This window comes from Oncorhynchus nerka, linkage group LG18 (assembly GCF_034236695.1).
Source record: "Oncorhynchus nerka isolate Pitt River linkage group LG18, Oner_Uvic_2.0, whole genome shotgun sequence".
Lineage (NCBI taxonomy): Eukaryota > Metazoa > Chordata > Actinopteri > Salmoniformes > Salmonidae > Oncorhynchus > Oncorhynchus nerka.
The window spans coordinates 55,134,950-55,150,211 of NC_088413.1; the positions used below are offsets into that span (position 1 = coordinate 55,134,950).

A 15,262-nucleotide genomic window follows, 5' to 3' on the forward strand; every position below is an offset into this window, starting at 1 on the left:
TTCATGATGCTCTCTGCGCTTTTAACGGACCTCTGAGACTATCACAGTGCAGGTGCATTTATACGGAGACTTGATTACACACAGGTGGATTGTATTTATCATCATTAGTCATTTAGGTCAACATTGAATCATTCAGAGATCCTCACTGAACTTCTGGAGAGAGTTTGCTGCACTGAAAGTAAAGGGGCTGAATAATTTTGCACGCCCAATTTTTCAGTTTTTGTTTGTTAAAAAAGTTTGAAATATCCAATAAATGTCCTTCCACTTCATGATTGTGTCCCACTTGTTGTTGATTCTTCACAAAAAAAATACAGTTTTATATCTTTATGTTTGAAGCCTGAAATGTGGCAAAAGGTCGCAAAGTTCAAGGGGGGCGAATACTTTTACAAGGCACTGTAGCTCAAGAATTAGTGCAAGTCTTTCCAACTCTGCTCTCTTCAAACTACATCTAGCACATTGGCTGATAAGGGCCATGTGAGAATCTCTGGTAATTTAACCTATTTCTTAAATTATTTTTGCGCATTTGAAATTGCCTATAGGGCGCAAAATTGCTGGGATCATGGCTGGCAAGTGAACTGCATCACATACGCCTAAAATAACATTGCAGGACAGAGGTTGGGGTTGGGACCAGTTCTTGCGGTAGCGGGTGGGAGTCGGACAGAAAGCCAGCTGGTGCAGGCGAGAGCTGGAGGAAGAAATTGGTCTGGTGCAAACCTCTACTGTGTACCATGATAGTAAAGCCTGTAACGTTAGAGCTGTTTATTTCTGTTAGTGTGAAAATAAGGGAATTAGCTAGGGAAACAGACAGAGCAATAACGTTACATTGACATACTGACTAATACAACCCACATTGCACTGAAAAAACATCAGAATATCAATCTTCAATCATTTGGCCGATGGTTTCATTGTTTGAGTCAGGTCTTGTTAGATTGAGGCAAAAATAATAGCTAATGTAAGCCAACTTTTGGCCAGCTATCTCTCTATCAATTGGCAAAAGCTTGCCAAGTTAATTTACTTCTGAAACGTGACAAAACAAAGGCTACAAAACATGTCCATACAAACAACTGCTGTTTAATGTAGTAATAATAGCCACCTCATATCACTATCTGACAGATAACTAAAGGCTAGAGCTGACCTGGCTGTGGTAGCTATTCACTAGCGTAGCTTATTCATTCACCTCAGTCGAGAGGGGATGAAACATTAGCTAACGTCACATGTCAGTTACAATACTAGCTCAGCACTGTGAATAAACACAAGTTTCATTTTTTTCCTGTTAAGTTAAACAGCAGTTACCTTGCCAGCTACATCAGTCAACTAAAAAGTAGCCAGTTTCTGTTCCTTTCACAACTCAGGGAAAGAGCGTAACACGTAATCATCACGTAACTATGCTCAACTCTCCCATGTTGGTCCAGCCAACCTTCCAGAAGCTTTGCCTTCACACAGCCTGTCAGTCCAGTCGGATGAACACTCCAAACAGCTTACCCGACCGCTTGGAGGTGTCCATATGGTCCTAAAGCACACCGTTACCTCTTTCATGATAAAACTGGGGGTAAAAATGCAATTTCAGAATGTGGGGGGGGACATGCTCCCTCCGTCCCCAGTGAAAGTTGCACCCCTGATGTTCAGTGTTGAAAAACTTTACCATTGACGAAAGTGAAAGTACAGCTATTTCCGGGCTACTTAGATGCATTTTATTGCAGATATTATCTAGCCTATCGTTTTTTTTTAGGGGGGACCCCACAGTCCTGTTTTTGTGTAGTGAGGTTTTGAAATATAACATTTTGAGAATTAAACCACAAAACAAATGCAGTCTTCTCCATTTGTTAGTTAAGTGAAAACTTTAGTTTCCTTCCTTTGTACTCATGTGTGTCAGCTTATTAATTATATTGTAGCTATAATGACAAGCAAATGTGTCATAAAGGTAATCATTATGTTGTACATAAAGTTTTATTTGAAGTCAATACATATTTGCCTGTTTATCATGTGAGATGCATGCAGGCCAACCCAGCACATGGTAGGATTGGGAAATATGTTTGAGACTGTTGAGACATGCTCTATGAAAACAAACTCCAAAGCATCAGATCACAGAAGCCAGCTACACCTACAGGAAACCCCATATGAGGAAGGAAGCAATGTTGCTAAAGAACAGTTCAACCGTCTTATAAAAGACAGCTCAGTATCCTCCTGAGGTGTCTATTTCTAAGCAACATTCAGTTCACCTGGACCACATGCAGGGGAGGTAGAACACTTGACCCATCATTAATATCAGCGCACACTGTGGAAGAATGAAGTTATTTCGAGGGTTGAGGGATGAAGCAGGTAAGAAATTATCATTTCTCAAGTCTAGAACTCAATGACATTGCATAGCGGAAAAATACATCTAACAATTAAGCTTTCACTTCTTTAGTAGTTATTATTGACATAGCTATGCAATAGTATATCTGTTTAAAACAGGTGATAAATTACATAGCCTCAAAGTGTTTTATGGCCGATTCAATCAAATCCGCTTTAGCCAACATCCACATAGCTGATGTTTGGACGGTGTTGGAGGTGAAACTGCGTTAAGGCAGTCAAATCCACACGCTCTCCCCGCATTATCCCTAAAGTCGAAATTGCCATTGGCTGCACGGAATTGGATTAAGAGAAATCCCATGCAGCCTTGTTTACAAGTACGAACACTGAAATGTGAGATGTCATCTCACCTCGATTAGGCTGATATAAATCCTCATTATTTTGTTTAATAATTTTTAATTTGAGCATAATTACTGTATTTCTATATAACCTACACTTTCTCATTCTGGACTTCTACAAAAGTGGGATAGGTGTCACGTTCTGACCTTTATTTCCTTTGTTTTGTCATTATTTAGTATGGTCAGGGCGTGAGTTGGGGTGGGCAGTCTATGTTTGTTTTTCTATGATTTGGGGATTTCTATGTTTCGGCCTAGTATGGTTCTCAATCAGAGGCAGGTGTCATTAGTTGTCTCTGATTGAGAATCATACTTAGGTAGCCTGGGTTTCACTGTTTGTTTGTGGGTGATTGTCTATGTTAGTTGCTTGTGTCAGCACAGTTCGCGGTATAGCGTCACATTCGTTTATTGTTTTGTATAGTTTGTATTCAGTGTTCAGTGCTTTCTTTAATTCAAAAATCATCATGAACACATACCACGCTGCATTTTGGTCCGCTCCTTACGACGATCGTGACAATAGGTGTGACTTTGTGAGATATTTTTTAGGTGGTTTGACACTTTATTCAGGCAGTAATGAAATAAAGAGACAGGCAAATGCTAGAAACAGTGGGAAGGTTGGAAGCAGGCAATGATCCCTGTTCTCAGGTGGAAGGTTGCATGCACCACGTGCCTGGGAATGTTACCACTACACCAAGGCTCTACACAGGAAATAGTAATAATGGTGGATGGCAGTGGCTAACCAAATCATAGTTTGCAGATTGCAAACATTTTGTATATTGTAATTTGGGTGAACTCTTTAAAATAGGGCTGGAAGAAAATCCTGCTTGCTCTCCAGGAGGGTTGGGAACCGCTGATCTATGTTTCCCAAGAGTTGAGTGTTTGAAAATGTTCTTGTTATAATAATACATTTCTCAAAATCACCAAACCTTCAGGAAGAATGCAATGAATATCAATATTCAGGTGGTTTAGGCCTACTAGTTGAAGATCCTTGCCATCCTTTTACTCTACATAGACAAAATATGTGTTTATGAGTTGTGAGTGTTCCATGCCTAGCATGTGCACAATACTAAAATGTCAGAAATTATATTTGATTCCTGGAGAAATGCTTATTTGTATGACTTATTCAAAACTGTCCATGAATGGCTGCAAAAATACATAGCCTCATATTATTCATTTAAGACAAGTAGAAATATGAGATTTTAAACATTACACTGGCACACTGATTACACTGGCATAATTGGGAAGAAGTGGAATAACAAAGTAAGTGTGGGAATAACAGTAGGGTTCTTTCTGACAAGCAATATATTTCTGACAAGCAATATATTTTAGCCAATTGTTAAGAATGACAATTGTTCCATGGACCAGACTAATTAAAGTAAATAGATAATAAAATCTCCTGAAAACAAGTTGTCATCTAAAACAGGCTATAGGCTGCATGTGCACCACCAAGTCAGAACAATAGGCTAAATTAAGAGGGGAAAAGGACCAACTGATTAGGGTGAGGGACATGGGCTACTAACAGCTTACTACACAACATACACTTAGTATTACTGTCTTAGCTACAGTATACATATCTCCCTGGCATGTTACATAATTTACGCAACAGCATACAATACATTTTTGGACTCACCTTGTGCTGTGCTCACTTGAACAGGAAGGGGGCGCGGCTGTCCTTCATAGGCAAATTTTGTCATCAAAAGTTGTCATCAAATTCTGGTATTCACTGGATTTATGGTGTTTTCAAGACAGCTGGGAACTCTGGAAAAAAAAACAAAGTTGAATCGTGGTAACGTCACATATCAATGCAAAAATAACATGCAAAACAGGTGGGGCTCAAAACCCCCACCTGCCCTGAATGACGGGCTGCCACAGCGTCTTTTTACAGTTTTCTAAACTCAGCAGAGAACGTTCTCTGGCTACGTTTCAAACTCATAAAAGACACACCCTCGTCTACTTACCCTCGCCTTATGCCCTTGGGGGAATCCCCGCGGCCATATTTGTCGTCGTTTCAAATGATTAGCCAAGCAAGGTTAAGTTTGCAACGTAAATTCCTCAGCCCTCGTTTTTAATTGTTCATCCACTAAGAAGAGTCAGACAACTTAAAACCTCAACGTCAATATGGTGGAGTCAACAACCAGCGTAAATCAAAACGAATGTAAATCAGTTAGAAATTGTGCTACTAATGCACGTAAAGGTCATTGTTTTTTTTGGTTCGTTTTTGAAAAATGTAGAAATTAAACATTTTCCTTCTTCAGAAGTTCCAGCTAGGCAGGCTAATGTTAGCTAACTTAATAATTTGCTAGCTATCATACTGTAGGCGTATAATTATTAATATATAACGTTAGTTAATATAAGTAGACATGCAATCATAATTGACAGATTTTTTTGTTTTTTTCATATTTCTTTTGTCATTTGTATATTTCTAAAATTATTATTCTTGTTTTTTATTGCAAAAAAAAACAGTATACATACAATAAGTATACAAACAGACAAGTATAACATATGCTAGGGGCTACAAACAATTACAGATTATAGAAAGACTTGAAAAGATACACACATTGTTTTAACAGCTTTCTTATTAGAAGAATGTAGAATGGTCTTAATGTACTGCTCGAATTCCTTTTTTTATTCGTGAATTTACATTTGTGAATATGACATTTTATACCATCCGCACAATTAGATTCATGAGGTAAAAATGTTTCTTTATCCTTATTATAGTTAAGGAAACTGAGAAGCACATTCTCCCATAAAACAACAAGACATCAAGAATATTAACAATTATAAATACTATGAATATCTTTCCATAATTTCTTTACATGTAGACAATGCCAAAATGAATGCAAAACTGTTTCTGGGTGCTTAACACAAAAAGTACAGTTAATGTTAATGTATTTTTTGTTTCTTCAGGTAATGATTTGCAGGGTAATACTTATGGATCATTCTGAAAGAGACCTCTTTGACCTTGTTATTAACAAGCAGGTATTTGTGTGGTAATAACCAGACTTTTTTCCAACAGATATTATTGACAAATGTATTCCAGTAAGTTGTGACATAAGGAATGGACAAAATATCCCTTTGAAATAAAGCACGTATAGATCTGTTGTTCTGAGGGAGCAAGGAGAAACACCGTTTTCCTATTGGAGAGTCAACTGGGTTAAGCAAGGGTAGGTCAAGAAGGTGATGTCTGGTTACATCTTTAAACAACAGAGTTCCAAATAGAATAGCATCAAAGACTATGGCAAACTCTCTAGGTGTAACAGGGATATTGTAAAGAGATAACAAATTCCTCATAATTGAGTAACAATCCTTCTGCATTGAAAAGTTGACTCACCAGCAGGATATGATTATTGAACCAGTTCTTAAAAAATAAAGACTTGTTTCTATACCAAATATCCTTATTGTTCAAAATGAAATACCTATGCGGGGGAAAAGTATGTTTATATATTAATGAGCACTCTAAGGATACTTGCCTATGAAAAGCAGATCATTTTGTAGGAATCTTATGAATGTTATAGTTACAAAGTTACATACAATTGAAGCCACCTAAATGGGAGAAGATTTAATGAGGGATGAAATTCCAAATTGAATTTGGATTCTTTAGGAAATGTTTAGCCCAATTTATCTTAAAAGTATTATTCAGATTATTAAAAAAAAAAGAGCATTTTTTTGTGGAATCCCTCTGGCTGTTCTGCTTTTTGTGTTTCACATGTTACTGTTTAATACAAATAAAAGTGTAAACTCGTCAGACGTCAGGATCAGAAGTGTTCACTTAATTTGACGCTTGAGGGGAAGAGGGTGTGTTTTAAGTTTTTGGAATGCCGCCTTTCTCTCCATTCAGCGCCACTCTAATCTTGAGGGGCGTTTCTTTAAAACATGCAACCAATTATCTTGATCCCTTAGATATTTAGACCAATCATATTCTTCAATGTGTGGCGGTTGACAGTGTGTGGCAGGGCAGGACCATTATAGATGTTCCGCTCGTGATGTTAAATTGCAGGCGCATATATGCTCCGATTTCAGAATGAGTTGGAGCACAGTTGAAAAGTTAAGGCGCTGACTATATAATCGACTAATTACAAAAATAAATGCAGTACTTTTCAATGCGTGAGATATAAGACGTGTGCGGTGCGAGCGTGAGAAGAGGGTCAATGCGTGTATTTCACGACCAATGCGTGAGAGTTGGCAACTCTGGTTCTACGCTATACAAGTAAAGTGGTCAGTCCTGTCGGGAGAGTAGAGCTATTCCTTTCGGTTCACACTTATTTTTCTATCAGGCTTAAGGTATGTCTATACTGAATGCTTTCTTTTACACATACTGAACGTTTGCTTATGATCTCAAAATTCTAATGAACAAAATATACATAGCAATGATATCTGCAGAATATATATCTTATATTTTACCCACTTTTTTAGGGTAACGTTAGATAAAGATATTGCCAGATAAAAAGGCCTTACATGTTTAAATATTGTAGCGAATTTGGGGGTTAGCCACGACCAGGACCCAACCCTGTTCAGTGACTGTCAAACTAACACCTTAATCAAATAAAATAGTATTGGTCACATACACATTTTTAGCAGTAGCGAAATGCTTAACCGTTATACTAAACGGTCCAAACGGATGAGATCGCTATGTGTTGTGTTAATGTCGCTGCCATATTTAACAGCGCAGCAGATTGAATACCATCAGTTTATTGCACATTGTGTCTGTAAAACACCCCCATCGGCATGCCACCTCTGATGATAATGCAGTAAGTGTCCATCTGTCTCTGACTGTCTCTCTATAGTGATGAGGACCCTAAGGACTAGAAACACAGTCTTGGGAACAGGATCCACTGAGCCAAACTCTTCAGTGGAACACAGTGGAAAGACAACATCAGCTGGAAGAAAGTTTAAACCTTTAACATTGCCCCGGATCCTAAGACGGAATTCCAAGAGTAACACCAACATCACTGCTCCAGATGTCCCCAACACATCCAGTGTTATTACTGCCCCTCTGGAGGGTGAGTAGTAAACACTGCAATGAGTTCTACATTTTATCTGTCATTGCATCGTATTTTCAAATGATTCCTTTCTTGTCAAAGGTTATCAAAATCCCTGTGGAATTTACATTTCCCATATGACTGATTCATTTGTTTATATAACATCTGTAGATGTTTAGTATAACCGATATCATACAGTACATTCATATGCAAATGTTTTATGGCATATAGTTTAGACACTGTAAACACTACACAGTCTTTGTTGTCTTTCCCCTCAGAGTTGTTGACTTTTCAGCAGAACCTTGAGAGAAATTGCCTGTCTGCTGCTGGCCAACAGCTGATTGAGAGAGAGGAGCGTCTATATGGACAGATCTCAGAAGAGGTGGTTCAGTCGACCACAGAGTGGGAGAAGGAGGAAGAGCAGTTCACCAGAGATCACAAAGCCCTCCTCAGCCAAATAGACCTGGTTGTAAAGAGTTCTCTCAGTCCAGATGAAGACAGTCTTGAGGCTCTGAAGTCTGCAGTGAAAGCTATCCTACAGGAGGAGGAGCAGGATAGGCGATGGCTGAAGCAGGTGGGTAAACAGCCTCCCTGGAGGCCCAGTGAGTGTAGACGTCACCACAACACTGTCCTCCAGAGCCTGGTGGAGGAGCGTATGGACAATGCCGAATTGCCTCCTGAAGAGAGCAACAAGCTACGCTCCTCCCTGCAGAGGGATGTCTGTGGGAAGGGCAGGCGGCTGCAGGAGGACCTGCTGAGGGTGGTGAAGGATGTGAAGGGCTGCTACCCAGAGGACATGGATATCTGCAACTTCTATGGAAAGATGTATCACCAAGCCTTCAGCGCAGGGATGAGGGATATTGAAGAGTATGGGCTGGGCATGGATGACTGCTCTTACCTCCTGTATTGGGTGAATGTTGCCTACCCAGAGTGAGTGATGTCTTGTTTGTGTTTGGTTATTAAAAGACTATATAATGAGGTTAGGAAATGTGACTGACTAGCATAGTAACTCCTGGTTTTTGTCTTAGAATTCTACAAAATCCGGAACTGACCAAGGTGATTAACCCTGAAATGTTAGGAAAGCTGTTGACTGAGGAGTTGACAACACCATTGGAGAATCAATGTCTTACTCACAAAGAGGTAAATATGATTTCAATTCAAATGTGTCCTGCAAACTGGACCACAGCTTTCTGACCCATGTGTTTATGTTTTTGTACAGCAAAAGATTAGGGGCTCTATTCAGTCTGTATCGCTGAAGCATTACAGATTGTGCGATAGAAATGTGAAGGTAATATCTGATTGAGCCGACATATGCAGCGTTTATCGTGAATAAAGTCTTCACTAACGCAAGAACATTGCCTTTAAATTTCAATCATGCTGTAACGCTGAACTTCCGCAATATGGTTTAAATAGAGCCCTAGATTTGCCCATCTACAGATGTAGGATCTTGCAACAACAAAAAACGATTCAAAGTTTAAAAGGCTTCTAAAGTTAGTAATTTCCACTTAAAATGTTCAGATTTGATTTGCCCTTACTAAAAATGTATCCACCTCTCCAAAAATGTCAATTTATAATCCACACAATAATTCACATTTCCTGTTGCTGCAGGATTATTTTCCTGCTGTCAGATGCAGGCTCAAATTAAGATCCTACATCTGGAGATGTAAATGATGGCTTGTGGATCATTAAAAAAAGTTTATGGTAATAAGCCAACACTTTTTTTGGTTCCAGGTAGAACTATTTTGGGTTCCATGTAGGATCCTCTGGGGAAAGGGTTCTACATGGAACCCAATAGGGTTCTATCTGGAACCAAAAATAGTTATTCTATGGGAAGAGCCAAAGAACCCTTTTGGAACCTTTTTTTCTAAGTGTCTGAGCTTATTACATTAACTTTTTTTATGTTATATTTTAGGTTATAGATAGCACCGTTTTTTCTAAGAGTGCAGAGATAAATGTTTCCCTTGTTAGATGCATTGTTTTGTTGATGCCCTGTTTTCAGACAGAGGTGCAGACATTGATCAACAAAGTGCTGATGGTGGAGGAGCAAGCCTGGATGGAGGGGTCTGTGCCTGAGCTCAGAGACGACTGTTACTTTAGCCCCTTGGCCATCGACGTAATTCAGGTAGACATTATATAGGAAATATTTGGCATCCTCATGCCTTTATTGCTCTAACTATTCAGTTAGTCACAAATTAGGTTGTTGATTTTAACAGGGATTAATTTAATACATTTTTTATTTCACTGTCCCTTTAGTTTATTAATGCTGCAGTGAAATCGATAGAGACAGTTTTGGGAGCCATGTCCAAAGTCCAGATAATTGTGTGCCTATTGAAGGACTTCTTGAATAGGTACTACAGTATACACTTTTTGCAGGAAATAATTGCATGACCTGAAGTTACAATGCATTGTATAGTATTTGGAGTAGAATACAATCAAATTATGATTATCTATTACTAATATACCAAATTACACACTTGCAGCTATAAGAAATTCCAGGAGAAAGTTCTCAAGGGAAGCAACAATGGAAACAGCAGAACTGTGATAATGGCCAATCTTGCCTGTGTTGAACAATTTAGGTATGTTTTACTTTTCTTTTCAGTTTTTTATATCCAAATGGATTGGACCACGATGACATCTAGTCATCTAATTTGATGTCTATGATTCCACACAGGGACTATATTGTAAACAAAGCCGATATCTTCCCGGTGGATGTAAAGGAATGCTGTCTGTCCATAGTAGCTGAAATGAAAAACATTGGCTACACATTTTTAACAAGCCCTATACACAAGGATCTCAAGGTATAGCTGACTTACACAATTCATCTCTCTTTGATTTTGCGTCTGAGTCAAGTAATATAAAGTGTAATGTACCTACTTGCCTGTCCTTGCTCTTAATTCAGTACTGATCTATTGTCTATCTGCCCTCGCCACACACACACAGTCTCAGTACAGAGATCTGGGGACGCCTGTCTGGTTGGAGAAGAAGAAACAGGTGTTTGAAAAGCTGTTTGAAGGAATTAACAAACACACCCAGGATCTTAAGGGCTTGACTAACTCCTGTCATCAGGTAAATTGATTAACAGATTGATTGAGAGATGGAATGGCTAATTTCCTGGTTGGTTGGTAGGTTGGTTAATTGATAGATTGAGAAATCAATTGGTTGGTTGGTTGATTAATTGGTCGAATGGTTATACAGGAGCTGCTGAGCCAGCTGCACTTGGAGGTGACAGTGGAGTATGTGAGGAGGCTACTGAAGAGGAAGATCAAGCTGAGAGACAAAGAGATGCAGGAGCAGGCGGCCAGGTCGGTGTGTGAGGATGGCCAGAGACTACACAAACTGTTCACTGAAGCGGTGAGAATACACTTACTCACACACACACACACACACACACACACACACACACACACACACACACACACACACACACACACACACACACACAGGAGATCATATTGTGTTTGTTGTCACAGGGTTCCAGGGAGGAGTGGCTAAGTGACATCCTTCCCAAGATTGCTGAAGTGCTGAAACTCCAAGACATTTCCTCCATACAGCTGGAGATAGTGACTCTGAGTCAAGCTTACCCTGATCTCAGGTTAAACTTTCATACTTGTTATTCACATAACTGTTGTTAGACAATACTGTAGCTATGTGATTTTGTATTTCCTTTGCATATTCTAATGCAGTGATTGCTTATATTGATACAGCTGAAACAGTTCCTTTTATAATGCTAAATTCAGTTACAGTGCCTTGCACAAAGCCAATAACACACGGCAGATGATGCTGTGTTTGCGTTGAACACCCAGTGAGTTCAACCTTTTCCACTTTGACCCACAGTGAATTCCAGGTGTCCGCCCTGCTTAGCCTCAAATCCAACCTTTCTGCCTCTGCCGTGAGGAGGGTAAAGAAGACCCTCCTGGACAACCAGGACACCACCAGCTCCCAGGATGTCCCATCTTTTTTCTCCAAGGTACAGGTCAAATGAGTGTTGAATACTCTTAATGTGTCACGTCTTGTAAGGAAAGTACCCTAAAGAGGGGACTAGAGTGGTTCTGGTTCCGGTTCTGACTGAAATGTTAGCTTATAAATTGTTCTGTGGACACCATAGATTGAAATAGCATGCATTCAGCGATAGCCCTAGATTTCACGGACTCTGGACTATATATCTTCCACCTGTATACCTCAGGCTGTGAAATCTGACATTACTTGAAGCTGGGATGTCCTGCCTACCATTTCATTGACTCTTCCAACTCTCCATCAACTCCTGGCTGAATGCTACGTCACTGCCGTTGACAAAGCACATGCCTGCAATCCTTAGATCCTAGCGTAGCAGGATAGAATGGTTTCATCAATAATAATAATAACAATAATTCAGAGATTTTAAATAAATGTTTTTTCTGTTTGCCATAGACAGACAAGATTAATATGAGAAGAATGGCCAGTTCATAATGAGTAGAGAATATGCACATTTTCTCTAACATGAAACGTGTATTTTACAGTTATAAGGAAGTTGACATTTTATAGTTAGTCGTTTTAGAATTTGATTGTACTATATTTAGAAAGCATATCCGTCATTTCAAGCCTCATTCATACATTTGTGTAGAATAGCAAATGCATCAGAAAATATTTAATATGTGTATCATATTTGTACTGTGTACTTGAGCGTGTGTCCTCGAAAGTGACTACACCTCAGCAATATATTTTTTTTAAATACCAGAAAGGTGGGATTTTAATCTTTCTTGGAGTATTCTGCATTACAAATGATTGTTTATTGCCATCTCATTATAAATAATTACTTGTGGGTACATAGATTATAATTTAGATGACATTTCCCCTTGAACCACATTAACAGCCTTGTCGTTTACAGGATAGGCATGCCAATTCTTCCAGGTTAATGTCTCTATATCCCCTGGAAGACTGTCAGTTTTGATAATAGGTTTGATATCCCCTGGGATAGAGGAAGCATGTTGTGTATGGGACTGTCCAATGAAAAATATCAAATAAATACCATCCTAGGTCTCTAATGGGGCCATCCAAAACGCATTCAAATTGACTTGCTGATTACTGTATGTGTTGTGAATTACTGTACATTTTGGAATTTCCAATATCCGAGTACTACTCTCACAACCCAAAAAGACTGTTAGGGGATTTCCCTTCTCAGCGGAAGCACAATCACTGATAGCCTTACTGCCGTTGTCTCCATCTACAGGGCACGATTGGTTCTAAGTCTTTCCATTAGGCATTTTTGATGAGGATTAAAACCACTTGACCTGAAAATGAAAAACTTTGGACAGTTTTAATTCCAATTTCTCTTAAGAGTAAATAATAACTTGCCATATAGTACCTTTTTAAAAAGTTGACAAAGACATGTAAACAGAGCTCCAAATATTGTGCAGTAGAGTGAGAACTTGATGGTCATGTTGTTTAGAATGGGGGTCGTTATTGTCCTCTACCTGAGACTTCCCAGTTCCCACACTCAGCAGCAAAAAAGGCAGCCATACCAGCCTGCATACCTGGTTTGGGACATGAAATGGAGTACACTTCCTGGCTTGCCTCCAGAACTTCCCAGGTCTGTCTCTGTGACAGTCCTCCCTTCCAATGCAGCAGGGTAGGCAGGTGCTCCATAGTACTACAACAGAGGTAAACATGTATCAATACATAATATTGGAGATATCAAGCCTGTACTCAAGCTATTCCCTATGGAGTAAATTAGTCAGTGCTGTGGATCATGCAAACTTTGGACACCCTGTGGCATACTCATCTGTGTGAAGTGGGGCTGTTTAACTTTGTACTTTTGCTTCTTAACGATTTTATGTTGTATTTTGCATGTTGAATTATTTATGTAATAAAAAGAGCAATTCATTACATGTATGTGAGGCACCTCAGTGTAGTTGACATTTCTCAATTTCTCCTTCATGGATTCAACAATTATGTGGTTATTTAGTATTTTCTGCCTTACTCAAGGATTTCCCTTCAATTGGTTAGTCAATGATTCCAAGTCATTGTTACCAGTCTGTCAATTAAAATGGAAAGTATACACTCTAAGCACCTGTGTAGCCAACCATGATTTATTTTGTGTATCAGTTCCAGGTAAACACTCACTTTACCAGTAAGTTACACTACCGGTCCAAAGTTTTAGAACACCTACTCATTCAAGGGGTTTTTCTTAGTTTTTGCTATTTTCCACATTGTAGAATAATAGGCCAGTTCATCTGATGCAGCTCTCCATCACTCTCCTTCTTGGTAAAATAGCCCTTATACAGCCTGGAGGTGTGTTGGGTCATTGTCCTGTTGAAAAACAAATTCTAGTCCCACTAAGCCCAAACCAGATGGGATGGCGTATCGCTGCAGCATGCTGTGGTAGCCATGCTGGTTAAGTGTGCCTTGAATTCTAAATACATCACAGACTGTGTCACCAGCAAAGCACCAACACACCATAACACCTCCGCCTCCATGCTTCACGGTTGGAAATACACATGCAGAGATCATCCGTTTACCCACACCGCATCTCACAAGGACACGGCAGTTGGAACCAAAAACCTCAAATTTGGACTCCAGACCAAAGGACACATTTCCACCGGTCTAATGTCCATTGCTCATGTTTCTTGGCCCAAGCAAGTCTCTTATTATTGTCATCCTTTAGTAGTGGTTTCTTTGCAGCAATTCAACCATAAAGGCCTGATTCACACAGTCTTCTCTGAACAGTTGATGTTGAGATGTGTCTGTTACTTGAACTCTGTAAAGCATTTATTTGTCCTGCAATTTCTAAGGCTGATCATTCTAATGAACTTATCCTCTGCAGTATCCATTCTTCCATTCCTGTGGCGGTCTTCATGAGAGCCAGTTTCATCATAGCGCTTGATTGTTTTTGCGACTGCACTTGAAGAAACTTCCAATGTTCTTGACATTTTCCGTATTGACTGACCTTCATGTCTTAAAGTAATGATGGACTGTCGTTTCTCTTTGCTTATTTGAGCTGTTCTTGCCATAATATGGACTTGATATTTTACCAAATAGGGCTATCTTCTGTATACCACCCTTACCCTGTCACAACACAACTGATTGTCTCAAATGCATTAAGGAAAGAAATTCCACAAATTAACTTTTAAGAAGGCACACCTGTTAATTGAAATGCATTCCAGGTGACTACCTCATGAAGCTGGTTGGGAGAATGCCAAGAGTGTGCAAAGCTGTCATCAAGGAAAAGGATAGCTATTTGAAGAATATCAAATATCAAATAAATGATTTGTTCAACACTTCTTTTTGTTTACTCCATGTTTCCATATGTGTTATTTTATAGTTTTGACATCTTCACCATGATTCTACAATGTAGAAACTGGTAAAAATAAAGAAAAACATTTGAATGACTAGATGTTCTAAAACTTTTGACCGGTAGTGTACCTATGACTTTGGAAGGAGGAAGGAAACCACATTAACAGCCTTGTTGTTAACAGGATAGATGTTTCAAGTGAATCATGCTGCCAATTCTTCCAGGTTAATGTCTTTATCTCCACTGGAATACTGTCAGTGATTTGATAATAGTTTGTGATAATGATATAAAGGGAAACACCATACTGTCCATTGAAAAATATAAGCTAA

At 39.1% G+C, this 15,262-nt stretch overlaps 1 protein-coding gene across 3 annotated transcripts; it reads left to right on the plus strand.

Annotated features, from left to right (window-relative positions):
• The first annotated feature begins 2,149 nt into the window (after positions 1–2,149).
• On the plus strand, positions 2,150–14,922 carry LOC115146137 (tumor necrosis factor alpha-induced protein 2-like). Of its 3 annotated transcripts, none has more exons than XM_065004197.1 (13): positions 2,150–2,319; positions 7,472–7,687; positions 7,945–8,596; positions 8,695–8,806; positions 9,666–9,788; positions 9,920–10,014; positions 10,147–10,242; positions 10,338–10,464; positions 10,607–10,732; positions 10,862–11,017; positions 11,137–11,258; positions 11,501–11,633; positions 14,466–14,799. In XM_065004197.1, the coding sequence occupies exons 1-13, from the start codon at positions 2,286–2,288 to the stop codon at positions 14,523–14,525; spliced, it is 2,052 nt and encodes a 683-aa protein (XP_064860269.1). In that variant the 5' UTR covers positions 2,150–2,285; the 3' UTR covers positions 14,526–14,799. The 3 variants fall into 3 exon arrangements, with proteins under 3 accessions (XP_064860269.1, XP_029543837.2, XP_064860270.1); XM_029687977.2 differs by lacking the exon at positions 14,466–14,799 and adding an exon at positions 14,806–14,922 and having other exon boundaries at positions 2,151–2,319; XM_065004198.1 differs by lacking the exon at positions 2,150–2,319 and adding an exon at positions 6,681–6,968.
• Positions 14,923–15,262: the final 340 nt, after the last annotated feature.

Coding starts and splice junctions, on each gene's coding strand:
- LOC115146137 (XM_065004197.1), top strand. CDS start 2,286: ATGAAGTTATTTCGAGGGTTGAGGGATGAAGCAG. Junction 10,465..10,606: donor CTATACACAAGGATCTCAAG/GTATAGCTGACT, acceptor ACACACACACAG/TCTCAGTACAGAGATCTGGG. Junction 10,733..10,861: donor TGACTAACTCCTGTCATCAG/GTAAATTGATTA, acceptor ATGGTTATACAG/GAGCTGCTGAGCCAGCTGCA.